Source organism: Megascapheus bottae, chromosome 8, assembly GCF_031878675.1.
Source record: "Megascapheus bottae isolate mThoBot1 chromosome 8, mThoBot2.hap1, whole genome shotgun sequence".
In the NCBI taxonomy this organism is placed as follows: domain Eukaryota; kingdom Metazoa; phylum Chordata; class Mammalia; order Rodentia; family Geomyidae; genus Megascapheus; species Megascapheus bottae.
This window is the reverse complement of record NC_143516.1, coordinates 68,903,897-68,922,220: the sequence shown is the minus strand read 5'-3', so window position 1 is coordinate 68,922,220 and position 18,324 is coordinate 68,903,897. Positions and strand designations below refer to the sequence as shown.

At 46.2% G+C, this 18,324-nt stretch overlaps 1 protein-coding gene across 1 annotated transcript; it reads left to right on the top strand.

Annotated features, from left to right (window-relative positions):
• The first annotated feature begins 7,281 nt into the window (after nt 1-7,281).
• Nucleotides 7,282-8,271, top strand: LOC150060116 (KH domain-containing protein 3-like). The gene is made up of 3 exons (XM_090337741.1): nt 7,282-7,450; nt 7,611-7,790; nt 8,050-8,271. The coding sequence occupies exons 1-3, from the start codon at nt 7,282-7,284 to the stop codon at nt 8,124-8,126; spliced, it is 426 nt and encodes a 141-aa protein (XP_090193867.1). The 3' UTR covers nt 8,127-8,271.
• Nucleotides 8,272-18,324: the final 10,053 nt, after the last annotated feature.

Sequence of the window (18,324 nt, the reverse complement as noted above, 5' to 3'; positions counted from 1 at the left end):
AATAAATGTATATATGCTAGGTAACCAAGTCACATGCAGTAACAATATGAGATTAACCAAGGGGCACCAAAAGAGAAGAGAAATAACATAGTGCATTAAGAACAATCACACAAGATAAAGCTCTTATTTCCATATTCTAGAGATCCTTTCATTTAGTCTCATCCTATATGACCTTATGTATCTAGGTTTTGTGCTATTGTAATCCTCTGCTAGGAGAGTCCTAGCTGTGTACTAATTATTACAAATGAGGGAAACCATTAAGCCTATGTTCCTTTGGGTCTGGCCTACTTAGTATGATTTTTCCTAGTCTTTGCATTTCCTTAAAAATGGGGCGATGTCATTCTTTCTGATAACAACATAGAATTCCATTGTGTATAAATATCACATCTTGTTGATCGAATCATCTACTGAGGGGCATCTGGGTTGGTTCCATATCTTCGCTACGTTAAATAGTGCTGCAATGAACATCGTTGTGCTAGAGGCTTTAATATGTCCTTTTTTTTCTGAATGATTAGGTAAATGCCAAGAAGTTATATAGGAGCTCGATGTTTAGTCTTTTGAGGAACTGCCATTCTGCTTTCACTAGTGGTTGAAGGATTTTGCACTCCCACCAACAGTGTAGTAATGGTCCCTCCTGGCCACATCCCTGCCAGCATGTTGTTATTAGATTTCTTGATCATGGCCATCCTAACTGGAGTGAGGTGGAATCTCAGCGTTATTTTGATTTTAGAATGGATACTTATGGTAGGAAATTTTCCATTGAAAAAAGTCAAGGAGCTAGGAACTAGTGGCTCATCCCAATAATCTTTGCTGCACAGGAGAATCTGAGAATGGCAATTTGAAGCTAGCCTGTGTAAGAAACCTATGAGATTCCCCATCCCTAACAAAGTTCTCAGAAAAGCTGGACGTTATGATGTGCTTTAAGGAGTAGAACACTAGCCTTAAGAAATGAATGTAAGAGACTACCCAGGCTCTGAGCTCAAGACCCAAGAAAAGCACCCCTCCTTGCCAAAATATCAAGGAAATGCAGGCTCCAGTGGCTTTCCCCTGTGATCCTAGCCATTCTGGTGGCTGATATGAAGATCTCAGTTTGAAGCCAGCATGAAAATGAAACCATGAAACTCTTCCATACAGTTAATGAATAAAAGGATGGAAGTAGTGTTGTAGCTCAAGTGGTCAAGAGCCAACCTTCTGCCAAACATAAGAGGCCAGAGCTGCCCAGTCCCTGAGTTCAAGCTCCAGTACCAGCACATAGATAGATGCATGGGTGGATAGACAGATGGATGGAGGAGTAGGTGACACTAAGGGCAGGAGGGAAGAAAGCAGGGGCGGACAGCGATGGACAAAGCACTAATGGAGTGGCTGTCAAGTCTGAAGAAAACAGGGATGCATGCCTAAGGGTGCTACTTATTCAGTGAGGGTCCCTGTGAAAAATCATTCCCTTTTGCTTTGCTTTATCATTTTTTTGCCAGTCCCGGGGCTTGAACTCAGGGCCTGAGCGCTGTCCTTGGGTTTTCTCAAGGCCACTTGAGCCACACCACCATTTCTGGCTTTTTCTAGGTATGTGGCTCTGAGGAATCAAACTCGGGTCTTCACGCATGCTAGGCAAGCAATCTACCACTAGGCCAAACTCCCAGCCCCTTTACTATTTTTTAATTGGGAAACGTATTTCTGGTACAAGGAGCAATATGCGCTGTTTACTTCCAATTCACCGAGCTATGCATGAGTAGCTAGTGAGGAATCTCTTTGGTGATAAACACAACTTACTCTCTAAAGGAACAAGTTGTGATATTCAGCAATCCTAAAGAAAATTCATTCTTTGACCCCTCTTACCACAGAGTTCCTGGTTGATATTAGAGCCTACACCATGACCACACCTGCAAGGAAAACCATTCTTTAGACCTGTTCAACCTTCTCAGTGGCTCACACGCAAAACCCTGAGACACAACAGGGAACTGGACCGATTAAGTAATACTCCATAACCAGTGGAACTGGGAGACAGTTCCATATCCTGACTTCGATCACACGAAACACGCGTTCTTCCGGCCCCTCCTCGGGGCTTTCACACAGGTGCGCACGCCCTGGCGCGGCATCTCCAGCTCCACCGACGCGTGGATGCGTGTCCCTGGCCTGCTCCAGCCCCCGTGGTCTCCAGGAAAGGCATGGGCTCCTCAGAGTAACCCTCAGCCACGTTTCCTCCCCATCCCACCCCACCCCCCGACTCCTTTCCCTTTTCTTAAATGATAGTTTTGGGGCCTGAACTCAGAACCCTTGCCTCTCGTTTGGTTTTCTTGTTCAAGGCTGGCATTCTATCATTTGAGCCACCACACGTCCACCTGTGGCTTTTTGCTACTTTATTGGAAGGAAGAGTCTCTTGGATTTGTTAAGCCAGATGAGATGGGCACCATGATTCTCAGATCTGGGCCTTCTGATTAACTTGCTTTACAGGCATGAGCTAGCACTACCCAGCTGCCAGCCATTCCTTTCAAAGAAATGATGATGAAGATTGAGCAGTGTTCAATATATGTGGTGAAAATGGAGTTCACAGTTGTTGCTTCTATGAGAATTAATAGGCCCACAGACAAGGAAGAGACATTGAGTGGAAGTCAAGTCTTCTGTTTGTGGAGGTTAGTATGTTTCTAGCACAAGGAAGACTGTTTAGAATACATGTGGCACCAGATTTCATTCCTACCAATAAAAGGACTTATTTCATCAATGTGTTAACACAGTTGACAGATCTTCACATCTAAAATACAAAATTATTTTATGTCTCTGTGTGTGTCTTCATTTAAATATGTGCGCACACACACACAGTGATACTGGAGCTTGAACACTCAGGCTGAAACTCAAGGCCTCAATCTCACTGGAATATCACAAAAGGCTGGAAAGGCTTGGGGAAAAAGTCATATCAAGCAAAATAAGTGATTTCCCTCATTTGTTATAATTAGTACACATCTAGGACTCCCCTAGCAGAGATCACAATAGCTCAAAAGCTATGTACATAAGGTCATACAGGATGAGACTAAACAAAAAGAACTCTACAATATGGAAACAAGAGGTTTATCTTTGTGACTGTTGTTTTAATGTACTATGTGAAATTATTTCTTTTCCTCTTATGGTTTATCTCACATGGTTACTGTACCTGACTTTGTTACCTGGTATAGTATGTATGTATATATATAAGTATATATATATGTATGTTTATTTGTTTATTTGAAATAGGGAAGGGAAGGAGGAAAACAAGATGATGATTGGGAGGGAGTTGGGGGGAGGGAAAAAGGAACAAAAACATGAGAAGAGGCATCAGTATTTGAGAAGTAATTCATCCACTACTTGAAAAATGTAACTGTAACCCCTCTATGCATTATCCTGACAACAAAATACAACTTAAAAAAAAGAACATTCATGTATTCAATGTCACATTGTACAGCAAGAATCTTGTTTCAAAACCAAAAGTTGAGGCATTATACTTAGAGGGAAAAATCAACCGTAAAGCTTGAGCTCAGGGCCCTGTCCTTGCTACATGCTCTAGGCTCATGTTTTGAATAGGATCGTGTGTTTTTGCCGGGACAGGCACATACTACCAAGCCCAGCTTGACACTGTAAACGTCCTAATCTGTCTTCAGAGTAGCTGTGATTGCAAGTGTTAGCTACTGAAACTGGTATCATTTTTTATCATAAAGTATTATATCATTAAAACATCACAAATCATCATTATCAACTTGAATCATATGTCATCAGTCCAATAATTATTCACCACTTTAATCTCTTTTTCTCCTTCTTTTCTCTTGTATCTGGAAACATAAACAGCATCCAAAATTCTTCTGATATCCTTATTTTAATTCACTGCAGCTTGCCTAATTAAAGCAGCAGGATTTGAAAGGAGTTCAGCAGGATCAGGCCTGTAATCCCAGCTACTCAGGAGGCTGAGACCTGAGGATCAAGATTCAAAGCCAGGCCAAGCATGAAAGTACATGAGACTCTTATCACCAACTAACCACGAGAAAACTGAAGGTGGCTCTGTAGATCAAGGGGAAGAGCGTTAGCCTTGAGCTGAAGATCTCAGGGCACCCAGGCCCAGTGTTCAAGCCCCATGACTAATAATATAGCCAAAAATATGTGTGTGCAGGTATGTCTGTCTCTTCAGTTACATCCCTGGAGCTAACAGTACCGCCTAGTGGTATAGAAGAGTCATAGGTTAGTTTGTTTTTAGTTTCCTGTAGAACCTCCACATTGCCTTCCATGGTGGCTGCAGGAATTTACATTCCCATCATCATCAACAGTGTGTAAGGTGCCTTTGCTCCCTGCTTCCTTCCCAGCATTTGCTCCTGCTCTAGAGGCAGCAAGACAATTGTATAGAGTAGGAAAGCAGATGGACTCCGTGAGGTGGAAGAGAATGGTGTCAGTGGACTGCAAAGGGCAGGAGGGAATTTCAGGCCTGATGGAAACGTTCTAGACCTGCCCTCCTCCCATCCCTCCACAGAGCCTTCACCTTGACCACTTTAACTTATGTGTTTCCTATACACTGGTCATGCGAACCCTACTTATACAACCACACGTATGTACACAGCAAGCACAGGTAAGACCTGCATAGTAAACCGTTCATCCTAGGCCCAGACAGGAAACAACCACTACACAACAGAGGACTGCGTGACTCATACACAGAAACCATGACTAGAAGACAACTTGAATAAACCTCAAAGTGAGGTGGAGGAGGTCAGACCTATGGATCAAACACTGACTGATGTCAGCAAACTCACACGAGTGGGTCCTCGGGAAATGAATGGTGGAGATTTAGGAGGGTTGTTAATACTTACCAACAATGTGCTATTTCCTGACACAGAAAAGCAGCCATGGCATTTGAGTTTATCCTTCACTTAGAGCAGAGTCACAAAGTCATGTCTGAGGAGGCCACAGGAAGTAGTGACAGAAACCTAAGGACACATCTTCCCCAGCCCACGTGTACACTGACTTCCACTCACACCCAGTGGGTGCGTGAGACCTGCAAGTCAGCAGGAGCGGGTGTCACTGCTGTCTGAGGATGGGCCTGGGTCATACTGGAGTGGAAAGGCAGTCCTTCCCGGTAATGCTTGGAGCACAGACAAACTCAGAGGTACTCCCCACATTCCCAGGGTCTAAATTCACCCATCTTAGGATGGGCCCTGAAGAACTGACCCCCCCCCAGCCTGTTTCCCTAGGGGTATGCAGATACCAGGCAGGCTCTAAGTGCAGACTGCCTGGCTCCTGCAGGGCAATACTTTTGAGCCTGTCTGTAAGCATTCCAGTGGGTCCAGTGGTAAAGCCCCCACTTCCCTTGACCTAATGGCTTTTGCAATAACCTCTGCCTCCTTTGAGTAGACCCCTCAAAATCCAGCTCTTGTCCCAGCTCCAGCACAACATCCAATCCTATGGAAAGGTCTGTGCCCATTGCTGCTCCTCAATAAACAGCTGTGTGGGTTCTCAGGATTCCCCCTGAGCACAGATGTCATCCTTACATCACTGCAGCACAGCTGGGCCACCAGTCTGCACATGGGTTCAGGTTCAGTTCATCCCCACAGATCCTCCCCCCAACTTAGCTTCCAGAGCTCAGGCGCAGCCAGGTCCTCCAGCCAGCCTGGCTTCTCCCAGATGCTCTACCAGCATCTGGGGTCGCCATGTGCACAAGCATGCCCTTCCAGTGGTGGTGTGGTCACTTCCAGTCATAGCATGTACTGGACAGAGAGTGGGACCTGGGCCTGGGGATCAAGACACAGGTCAAAAGGCAAGAACATGGAGACATACAGCATGGCATAATGGCATCAGAGATGGTCTGGGCCTAAACAGAGTCAGGCCAGGGGGCATGGTCACAGGAAACTCCAGTGCCAGGCACTGAACTGACATGATGACTGATCTAGTAACCTATCAGCCAGGTACAGCCCCACCGACACCCCCGGAATTCAGGCAGACATGCCCATGATAACCGGAGTGGGCTGGGGGGAGGGGAGAGTTCACCTTCCCACACCATGAAGACAAGATGCCAGACCTCAAAGGGACATACTCAGGTACCAGCGGAACTTTTCCATCTAAGGTAGGTTAGGCCTCACCTTCCATATAGGGTGTATTTAGAGGCTACTCAGAGGCTGGTTTTTCAAGCCATTTAGAGAGGGAATTAATGCAGAATTAGAGCCTTCTCTATATACAAACCTTTCCCAAGGCTATGACATCTGCAGAAGCCGAGTTCTCTTAACTCACCTTGAGCTACCCATCTATATTCCATGGATGGCTTCTGAACCTCGAGGCTTTTCAGCACTGGGTGGAGAATTCCCTCCACTCAGCAAGAGGCTGTGGCATGGCTGCAAGAAGTTACTTAGGTTTAGCCTCTCTACTAAAGTTTCTAGATGACAAAGGTAGGACACACCTGTAATCCTGCTTATCTAGATCAAAAGGAGAAGCCCAGGTGAGCACCAGGAAGAGGAGGAGGAGGAAGAGAAGAAGGAGGAGGAGGAGGAAGAGGAGGAGGAGGAGGAGGAGGAGGAAGAGAAGGAGGAGGAGGAGGAAGAGGAGGAGGAGGAGGAGGATGAGGAGGAGGAGGAGGAAGAGGAGGAGGAGGAGGAAGAGGAGGAGGAGGAGGAGGAAGAAAAGAAGGAGGAGGAGGAGGAAGAGGAGGAGGAGGAAGAGGAGGAGGAAGAGGAGGAGGAGGAGGAAGGAAAGAAGGAGGAGGAGGAGGAAGAAGAGGAGGAGGAGGAGGAAGAAAAGAAGGAGGAGGAGGAGGAAGAGGAGGAGGAGGAGGAGGAAGAGGAGGAGGAGGAGGAGGAGGAGGAAGAGAAGAAGGAGGAGGAGGAGGAAGAGGAGGAGGAGGAGGAGGAAGAGCAGGAGGAGGAGGAGGAAGAGGAGGAGGAGGAGGAAGAGAAGGAGGAGGAGGAGGAAGAGGAGGAGGAGGAGGAAGAGGAGGAGGAGGAGGAAGAGGAGGAGGAGGAGGAGGAGGAAGAGGAGGAGGAGGAGGAAGAGGAGGAGGAGGAGGAGGAGGAAGAGAAGGAGGAGGAGGAGGAAGAGGAGGAGGAGGAGGAAGAGGAGGAGGAGGAGGAGGAAGAGAAGGAGGAGGAGGAGGAAGAGGAGGAGGAGGAGGGGAGCACCAGGAGGAGAAAACATCTCAGAGCCAATGGAAGGGCACAAGTGGGAGGGGGCTGGGCAGAAGCCCTTAAAATAAGGCAAGGAGGGAGACAAGCTCTGGGTTAAGGCAAGGAGGGAGGTCGGCTTTGGGTTAAGCTCACAAAGCTCCTTTGTCTGCTGGGAGACTCCAGTATGGCCACTCCCAAGAAGTTTCCAACTCTTGTGCCTCTGGAGCAAAAAGAGGGGACTCAATTCCAGGTGCCCAAAAGCCTCTCCAAGGTGCCCTCCTGGTTCCACTCTGAGTTCCTGAGGAGTCCCAGGACAGTTCGCTTCGAGGCTCGGCTCCTGGAAAGGATTTTTGGTGAGCATGGGAGAGGGTTGGGAGGTCTCCTATCTACACCCTTTTGGCTCTGGGCACATAGAAGGGCCAGCTTCGCCAGCTGCTAGGGCCGATGAAGAGGTCCCCGGTCACTGCCTCCACCTTTCCCTCCTCCATCTCCACGTCCCTTCTCCCTGTGCAGGCAAGGACGGAGATCTCATCCCCCATGTGGAGTGTGTGAGCCACACCCTGCTGCACGTGAATCGCTGGAACCCAGACGGTGAAGCAGAGATCCTGGTGTTTGGACGACCTTATTTCCAACAGGATGTAGCTGCGATGATCAAGAAAGTGGCCGACCACTTCCGCCAGCTCTCCCTGCAAAGTAAGCTGGCCTCGGGGACATCAACTCGGGCAAACCCCACTCCCTGGGGACGATCTGAGGCTTCGGCAGTCAGGGCAGTGTCTAGCCCTCCAAGCCCGGCTGGAAAGTCAGGAATGTTAGGAATTCAAGTGATGGAGAAAGTCTTGTGACCCCTGTGCTCTAGGGTGGCCGCAGCTCCAGCAGCCTCCAGCGGGGGTCATTGTACTGGGTGGAGGGGGTTCACACACAGGTGCACCTCCTCATGCAGCTGTTCTTCCAGGTGCAGATGACGCCTCAGCCAAAGAGGCCGAGGCCCAGCAACTTCCGGTGGCCGATGCTAGGGCCAAGAGCCAGTGATCTCCAAAGCAGGTGCAGGAGGAGGGGTGCTGAGGACTCTGGAGGCCTTGTCTGCACAACTGAGCATCTCCACCTCCAGGGAGAGCCCCCAGGGGGGCTCAAGAAGTCCTGAAGACTTCTGGTTCTGGCAGCTGGGGAGAGTGGTGTGTGGCTGCTTGTTTTCTGTGTTAACTGTTGGCAAGCAGGAATGTAAACAGTTCTAATAAACACGAGCATTTCTGAATGCCTGTTCTGGGAAGTTAGAAAGGGGAAGGCTTCCTGCAACACTGAGTGTTGCTGTGGGCATCTCCCTGAGACAGTGGCCCTATTGACAGCAATAGTCGCTGGCTGTCAAGTGCCTCCTCCAAGTTCCTTAACCACGGGCATCTGGCTTTGCCTGTGCTAGGAATGTTAGGAGGAATAGGCTGAACCTGACCCACAAAGGCCAGGACTGTTTTGAGGATCAGTGAGGGGCATAAACCTTCCCCACTGGATTGGAGGTTGTGCCTGAGACTGAATTTTGGGGTGGGCTTCTATAGGGCTTAGCAGGGGAGCAGAAAGTAGAAATGGACTATGATTTGGGGGGACAAAAGGATGGCATCCTTGGCAAGGCCCAGAGTGGGACGCTCCACCTGCGGTATCCTCTCCTGAGGGCTGGTGACCTGGCTGTGGGCTAACAAGGGAGGAAGCACCCAGTGCACTGCTTGACTGTGGAGAGTAAGGCAGGACTCAACCCTTCAAGGACTTTATGGGTCCACTGAGCCAATCTTTGTTTTTGTGGTTGTCAGGCTTTAATGACTGGTCTGGCTTTAAACCCTGATCCTCAGATCTCAGCCTCCTAAAGTAGCTAGAAATACAGGCATGAGCCACCAGCGCCTGGCCACTGAGTTATTCTTTACTGGAAAAGGTTTCCAAACTACCAGGATTGTAAAGAAGATGATGGAATGGAAAGCCTGTTTATAGTCTTCCTTTTGGCTGTGGACACCCTGGGTTTGCAAAATACCATGAGGCGTACAACAGAGCCACCAGACTCCATGGTTTATCCCAGGATTGGGTTTGAACTAAGGGCTCGGGTGCTGCTCAGCTTTCTTATTCAAGCCTGGGACTGCACTAATTGAGCAACAACTTAAACCTTTTCAACACAGCAACACTGCTGAGTTTTTGCTGGCTGATTGGAAATCAAAGCCCCAAAGTCTTTTTGCCCCTGTTGGCTTCAAAGTGTGATCCTCAGATCTCAGCCTCCTGAGTAGCTAGGATCACATGTGCAGGACATAGGGGATCAGACACTTGGCAGAGGAGGAAACTCTGGGAGAGCTGGACTGCCCTGCAGTGATCCTCAAGTCTTGCCCAGGTCACCTGAGGCCCTGCCAGGCTTATGAGGGAAACAGGCAGTGCAGGTGAGTCTCTTTGGTCACTGCTGCGAATGAGGAGGGGGTTGTCCAGATGAGACACATCAGGGTCTGCCCGGGGCGCTCCTGCTCATCACAGCAATCTGGAAGCAACCATAAGTGGTAGAAATAAGTTACTGTGATATAAAAGTTTACATTATAAAATCAAGAAGCCCAAAATTATACAGTGTACAGAAAGCTAGCCTCTTCAATCATTGGTGTTGGGAAAACTAGGCTTCCATATGCAATAAAGCTAAAAGTGGTATTCGTGTATGGTAACAAACAGATCCAACTCAAAGCGGATGAAAGTCCTCGATGTCAGACTTGAAACTTTGAGATTACTGTAAGCAGGAGTGGAGAAGCAGGAGTGGAGAAACACAAGAAGTCAAAGGCACAGGCAGAACGTTCTTGGAAAGATTCTGAGGATCACAGCAGATACAAGAGATTTGCCATTTGGGATTGCATCAAATGATAAACACATGGAGAAATGCTCAATCCCTGGCAATAAAGGAAATGCAAATCAAAATAAATCAGATTCCATCTCACCTCAGGTGGCTTGGCCAACATTACGAATTCAAATAACAAATATAGGCTGTAGGCAGGGTTGTGGGGCAAAAGAAACCCTATTGCACTGTTGGTGGGAATGTAAATGAGTAAAACTACTCTGAACAGCAGTCTGAAGGTTCCTCAGAAAACTTAAGCATAGATCTTCCTTATGACACAGCTACGCCACTCCTGGGCATCTCCCGAGAACATCAGAAGCCAGCACACATGAAGACATTGCACAGTCATACACATTGCTACTTTATTCACAATAGCCAAGTGATGGAAACAGCCCAGACACCCTATAATAGATGAATGGATTAAAAATACATAAACAATGGAATTTTACACAGCAATCAGAATGCCATTTGCAGAAAAATGGATATACCTAGAACACATCTTCTAGGTCTCATGTTTTCTCTCATAGGCAAAAGATAAATCTGAATTATATCAGACATAATTATACAGGTCTCTGGGCATTCACACACAGATCAAAACAGAATATGCATAAGACGGAAACAAAGGCACAATGCCTCTGTGAACCTGATGATACAAAATATTTATCAAAATGAATTCCAGGAAGGGAAAATGAGGTTTTGGGTTTTTCCTCTTTTTGTTCTTTTTGTGCTGTTTGTTCATTTGTGTGTCTTTGTGAGGGTAAGGAAAGGCACAAAAATGGACAAAGAATAAGAAAATGCAGAAATGCTACTCAATGGACACTTGAAAATGAACTGTACAAATTGTGGGTGGGGTGGGAGAAAAAACTAGAGGAGAGTGAGGGAAGGGGTGACAATATCAAAACAATATGCATTTTTTGGGTGGTCATGGGGCTTGACCTGTGGCCTTGTGTACTGTCCATGAGCTCCTCATCTCAAGGCTATTGCTCTACCATTTGAGCCACAGCACCACTTCTGCTTTTCTAGTGGTTAATTGGAGATAAGAGTCTCAGGGACTTTTTGTGCCCGGGTTGGCTTTGAACCACAATCCTCAGACCTCAACCTCCTAAGTAGCTAGGATTACAGGCATATTCCACCAGCACTTGGCAAGAAATGTACTCTTTGCATGACTTAATGTAACACTAATCCTCTGCACATCACCTTTATACTAACAAAAACTTCTTAAAATAAAAAAATAAAATAAAGCCAGGTGCCAAAGGCTTACAACTCTAATCTCAGGTACTTTGACTGCTGAGCTAACAATGTCAGTTTTAAGTCAGCATAGACAAGAATGTTCATGAGACATATGTATAATGTAGAGGTATATGTATCATATATAGACATATACATATATATGCATATATACAATATATATGGCCAACAAATCAAAGTGAAGCATTGGCTCAAATGCCAGCCATGGGGAAAGGAGCAGAAGAATGCCACTCAGGCCCTGAGTTCAAGCCTCAGTACAAGTACATGGATAAATGGATGATAGAGGAGGAGGTGACACTGGGGAGAGGTGGGAAGAGTGCAATGGCTGGAAGCTGTTGGGAGAACACTCCTGCAGTGCTGCTGACTCTGAGGGCAGTGTGGACCCATACCTGGGGATGCTGTCTCATGCCACTTCCTCAATACCTGGCCTGCTACAAATCATGCCTGAACTTCTTTTGCTCAAGGCCAGCTCTCTACCACTTGAGTCACAGCACCAAGCTAGGCTAGCACACACACTACCAATAAGCCACGTTAAGATACCTCTTAATTTTTTAGCCAGCTTTGGGGCGTGAACTCAGGGCCTTGCACTTGCTTGCTTGCTTGCTTGGTCAAGGCTGGCACTCTATCTCTTGAATCACAACACTTCCACTGGTGGCATTTTGTGGGTTAATTGGAAGTAAGCTTTTGGATTTGTTGACCCAAATGGGATTTGAGCCATGATCCTCACACCCTGAGTAACTAGGATTATATATCAGAGCCTCTGGAAGAAGGAGGATGATAAAGGCTGGCACTGCTCAATGCATGTTATGAGAAAGGTAGTTTATGGCCAACTCCTCCTCCTATACCCCTGGAGGAAGAGTGTGAGTCTGAGTGGAAGGGAAATTCTCTGGTTGTTGTATTTCCAATGTTTGTTGCACAGTGGGGAAGAGCAGGCTTACAATACACGAGGCACCAGAACGGATTCCTATCACTAAGAGGAGGGAAACAAAAACCCACATGTCAATAAGCTTAGAACTTTACAGCAAAAAATACAAAATTATTAAAAGGTTGTATGTGTGTATGTACTTTCTGATACTGGGACTCAAACTCAGGGACTGCTTCCTGCTCTTTCTTGATTTTTTTCACTTCAGGATCGTGCTTATGACATAAGCCACATCTTCACTTCAGATTTGGGGAAGATAGTTGGAAATAAAACTCACCTGGCCTGGCTGTTATTTCCAGGCTGGCTTTGAACCATGTCCCTCCCATTTCAGTTTAAGGAGTATCTGGAATTGCAGGCATGAGCTACTGATGCTCTGTTAGGATCAAACTTTCAAGTGCTGCTAAACCAGAGCAGAAACAGAACAGGTATATGGGTATTGTTTGCCTCTTAGCAGCACCTACAGGACCAGAATGCCACATCACCTTTTTTTTTTTTTTTGCCAGTCCTGGTCTTGGGGTCAGGACCATTGTCCTTGGGCTTTCTCAAGGCTAGAGCTCTACCACTTGAGCCTCAGCACCACTTCCGGCTTTTTTCTATGTATGTGCTACCGAGGAATTCAACCCGGGTCTTTGTGGATGCTAGGCAAGCACTCTACCACTTGGTCAAACTCCTGGCCCCCAGATCACCTTTTTATAAGTAGAAGACATCCCTGTTTGATCTCCAGTGGAATTAAACAGCCCTGTGCACATACCTGCATGCATTTGAAGATTGTTATTTAGGAAGAGTATGGCAGGATGCCACATTAGACATGAAAGGAAAGAAACAAGCCCCAAGGCACCAAGCACCCATCTCCTTTCTATAGACAATGCACAGAAAAGTGGACATTTAACAAGACAAGAGGTTGGAATGCAATCTACTTCACAGTAAAATTTGTTTAGCATGTCCAAAGCCTTAGGGTTTTCCACAGAACTGTATACCAACACAATTGGTATAAGTCACAATTAAGATTCTTTATTAAATGGGCCAAGTATTTGTGAGCCATGCCTATAATCCTAGCTAGGAAGTTGAAATTAGAGTACTGAGGTTCAAAGCCAGCCTGGGAGGGAAATCAAAGAAATACTTATCTCCAGTTAACCAGCACAAAGCCAAACTGGGGGCACATTTTAAGTAGTAGAGTGCCAGCCTTGAACAAACAAGCTGAGTGAGAAAGCAAGATCCTGAATTCATGTCCCAGTACCAGAATAATTAAGACAATTTTCACCAGCTCCAAGTTCTCAGAGCAGCCTTGCCTTCTCAAGCACACCAACTTCCTTACAGAAAACCATTTTTTAAATCGTTATAGATGTGCTTTCAATAAATTGTTCTCAACCAGTGCATTTTGGTCTGGATAGTGTAATAACCTGGCAGGCTTAACTGCCAAGTTGGTTTTGTTTTTGTAAAAATCCTTAATCTGTCACAGTGTCAGCTCCCGAGTCTGCACGGTGTCCCTGGCCAGTCAGTTCACCATCCATTTCCCCAATAAATTCACCTTTTGATATGAGACTGTCTCTGTGTGGTGGACTCTGGTAGGATGTGGCATCCCCTCCTCTTGACCCCATAACATTTTTGGTGCATTGGCTGGGAAGAGTCCTTACCCACAGGGTGACGCGTGGGTTCGAGTCCCACCAGTGAATGTGGAATCCCATCGATGGCGTCAGACCCAAGAGAGTCTCTGATTATCCTCCAGGAATTCTTATCGATCTTTTTGGGGGAAATCGTCCGGGTGAAAAGTAAAGGCCTCCGGAGGTAAGTAGAAGTCAGTCGACCACTCTGTATTTCTGGAAAGTTCACTGTGGCCTAAAACAGAGAGGAAAAAGCTGGACGCAGCAAGCTCTCTAAGGCCGGGGTGGTCAAGGGATGCCTTGACCCCCTTGTGGAGGTTCCTATCAGGAGCGATGTGGAATCCCCTCCCTGGAACCATCAGATCCTTGGCGGGAGGGATGTGTATCCCTCCCCAGGACTGAGGTGATACTGAGTCTTGCCAGAAATGAAAAACTTTTGCTCCCTGATAGCAGTTTTTGCCAGTTGGATGGCCTTCGCCAGCCGGCTGCCAGAAAAAGGAAGTCTCCACGGGGAGGCGCCCCTGAGAGGTTTCAGGGCCCCAGGTGTCTTCCTCACTCTGATTTCTGCCAGGCATGCCATCAAAATTTGGGGGTACTTAAAGGTCTCTACTTCTGTCTTGTTTTGTGAGGTGTTTTTTGTGTTGTCTGGTTTTGTTTTCAAAATTGGTACCAATCCTAAATATGGATCCTCATGATTTTTCTGTGTGTATGTCTTTGTTATTTATTTGAACATTTCTGGGCCTGGTATGGCCGCTCCCGTGTGTCTGCAGTTGTAACAAGCCCTGGAAAACTAAATTCCAGCTAAGTTGCCTTGTAAAAAGTTTTGTTTTGAACCTGGTTCTCACCTGCAAGAGTAAAATTGGCAAAGCTCTCTTGAATTTTGTGTGCTTTAATATCTTTGTCTCAAAGGATTACTGCATTGTTTTAAAGAGGAACTGGTAAAAAGTATTTTTCTAAAAATCCTGAAATCTGCATTTTAAAAATATCGTATTGTAATGCATAGAGCTGTTTACATTGTAAACACTGCATCCTGTTTAGCACAGAGGCATTAGGGAATTTGGAATTTATTACCTTGAGTTAAAATTTGGAGGTAAGTATCAGAATTTTTTTTATCAGTGCCAGAGGTGATGTGATTAGTGTTTCTTAAACGGCCCCCTAAAATGTATTAAATTGGGGAGAAGAGTTTTTAAAAGAAATGTGTAAAAGTTTATCTCTGTATGATTTGGTTTCATGCTACTGAATTGCAACTGGATGTATCTTAGAAAAAGAAGGAAACTAAGTCCAGACTTAGACTTTTGGTGCACTGATGATATTTGTAGCTCTTGCATTAAGGAAAAACTTATTTGAGTTTAAACTGTTGTTGGAGTTCTAGGTAGTAATCTAAACTGCAGGGGGGAGGGGGGAAGCCTCTTCTAAAAGGCAAAGGGAGCACCTTGAGCCCTAGGAGGCCTGGAGGCAAAGGGAGTTCCTAGAGCCCTTAAAGGTTTTTCAAATGCAAATAAAGACTAAAGTGTTAAGTGTTTAAGCAAATATCAGTAAAAGTTTTAAAGAACATTAGAACTGGGTTTCTGAACAAAATTTGAAAGTGAAGATGTCCTAAATGTTGGTTTCAAGAAAGAGAAAAAAGGAAAATTAGGACTACCAAAATGATTGCTTAATTGCTATTTCAGCTTGCTCTTGTAAGTTACTTTATAACAATTTCCCACAGTTCCATGGAGAAGGACAGCAATCCTTATTCAGATGTAACTTTGGCTCATACCAAGTTCCAGGTAAGATCATACCTAGAGACTATTTCTGTGTTGACCACTTATTGCTTTAATTGGACTAACATGGCCTTTTGTAGGACTCGTTGATCTGAAAGCTGCAGTTTTGAGCCAGCCCGGGCAAAGCAAAGTCCCTGTGAGACCGTGGTGTCTAATCTGCCAGCAGAATGCTGGGGCAGAGTTGCTTTGGAGCTCGAAGTGGCAGAGTGCTAGCCTTGAGCTGGAGAGCTGAGAGACAAAGCCCAGACCCTGAGTTCAAGTCCAGCAACCAACAAAGTGAAATGCCAATGGGATGTTTATCCCTGTGTGGAGAGACACTACTGGGACAAAAGAAATGAAGCATCCAGATGCAGTAAGCCTCTGCTTGGATGGCAGAGATGGTGTCAGATCCTAGAGTCACTCGTGCTTGGCCATTCAAAATTAATCAGAGCCAGGAGGTCATAGAATAGTTTGTAAGCATGCCTTACTAATGCCCTTGCCTTTCATAAGTGGGCAGGAACTTGTCAATCATCTGTGATAGTGGGTAGTTTAAAGTCCTAACTGAGCGAAGTTTGATTTGACACCAGCCACAAATTCAGGAAAGTTTGTGGATCTGAGGCTTGTGTCCCCATTGATCTGTATATAGGCCTACATAGATAACTGAAGCATTGGTGGGGTCGCAGGGATTAAGTTCCCCAGACAATCAAGAAAATGCCTTTGCAAATGGGTGCTACACTATTGTAGCTAAAGAAGGTTTATGCAGTTGTTAAATGTTTTATATGATCTCTAGTTTGGAGTAAAATATTGCTCCTGAACTGTAATCCTGGCAACCCCTTGATAAAATAGTCTAAGCTTTTTAGGGTCCCTAGCTAAGGATAGAGACAACGCCCCTGAGTCAGCTTGAAGAAGTTACAGAAGCTGAATCTCCGCCCATCAATCCCCTTTAGATGAAGGGACCAGAGTCATTTTTGGAAAGTGAGCCAGGATGAAATTAAAGACATGGGAAAGAGTAGTAACAGATGTGCAAGAGTGGAGACTGGACTTGTGGGGAATGGCTACAGGTTCAAGTCTTCTATGCCTGCCTAGAAAATCCTAGCCTCATTTAAAGGAAATCTGGTTACTAAAAGTTGTCACCCTGGTATTCCTTTGGAAAAACTAAAGGGGTGCCAGCCTGAAAAAAACAAGTGTGCTCAGGTAAAGCAACCAGGAAAGCATTGGAAAAAATCATCTTAGGTTGAATTTGCAGGCGACCCAGCAAGACGTGTGACATTCCATTGGAGCTGCTGAGCTGTCCTGCCTGATTCCACCACCACCCCGCAACTGCTTCCTGAGAGGACTGGAACTAAACCCTTGGTGATGGGACATTCTATCTGTGCTAAGTTTAAAGTCCCCTAGGTTTTTGCAGCCATTATGGTGACTCTGGATGGGTGAAGGGAATTTTCCATCCAGTGCTGAACAGCCTAGACGTGACAGGTGCTAAATGTGACTGAGGGCTATAGTCAGGTAAACAAGAGAGAAAAGGAAAGGAATTGAGGAAAAAGAAGAATAGTTTATTGATAAGGGAGGATCTGAAAAGAATTGTCTTATGTTTGTTCTACAAAAAGGGAGAAAGACAAATCCTCGAGAGTTCCTGTATGTAGTAGATGGTATGAGCATTATCTTAAGAATGGAGATTACAAGTAGAATTGGTAGGTATGTAATTGAGTTAGCCATGATGCAAGCTGGGTCATGATTGGTACACTGATGTGGAACTATACTTTGTGCCCACCTGAGGGATTGTTAAGCATGCTTCCTAGTTGTGAGAGCTTTTTCTTGGGTGCAGAACTGGGAGGGCACGCTATATGCCCCTCCAAACCAAGAATGCTATCTGCCCGAGTCTGATAACAATTGTTGGCCCCCCAAGCCATGTGTTATCTCAGCTGGCATTGTTAACCATGATTCAGTCCAGTCCTTACAGGCCTTACAAGTTGATCTGGGGACATGTTCATCGTCTGGTTTCCAGTACCTTGGCACTCAAGTGCTGTGATTCCCAGCACTCCAACCACTGTGAAGGTAACAGGAATGAGCTACTGGGTTCATCACTCCTAGGTGAAGACAGCGTGTGAGGATCCTGGACTTTCAGACTCCAGAGAACTCACTGAGGTCCCTAGCTGAGTTGTCCTCCAGAACAGAAGAGGACTAGATATGTTGTTCCTCGAGGTTTCAGTGTTGCCCTGGGAGGAGAATGTTACTGTGGATTGGCCCATGTGTGATTAATGAAATGTGCTTTAGTAAAAAAAAAAAAGGATCAGAGTTATAAAACTGATGATCCTACACACCTGGTATAACCCCGTTTGTACTAAGGTAAACTAGTCAAGGATTTGACTAGGCTAAAAGAAAAGTGGGGAGTGTTAAGGGGAGCAGGGAGTGTTAAGGGGAGCGAGGACAGGCACCATCCGGAATGCCTAAGAGTTCCCCGCCCCATTGTGGAAGGTCGACAATGGTACAGCCCAGCCACCTTTGCCCTTCTAGGGAGGGGCAACCTTGACCTTCTCCCCACCCGCCATGAGGGGGGATATCCCCTTGGGTGGAGGGGTGGGCCTGCTTTGTGTGGAAACCTTCCCAATTTGGGCGCCAACTCCTACTAAGGTGATAGGTAAATTCCAACACTGGGCTGTAGCCCTATTGGCTACCTGTGTGTGGCTGGAGCTGGCTGTGGTCCCTCTGTGTATGTGACTATCCCATTGGCCACCTGTGTGGCCAGGTTCCACCGCATGGGCTTTGCCCTTAAAAACCCAGCGTGAGCGCTGCTCGGGGTCACAGCGTCAGCTCCCGAGTCTGCACTGTGTCCCTGGCCGGTCGGTTCACCATCTACTTCCCCACTAAGTTCACCTTT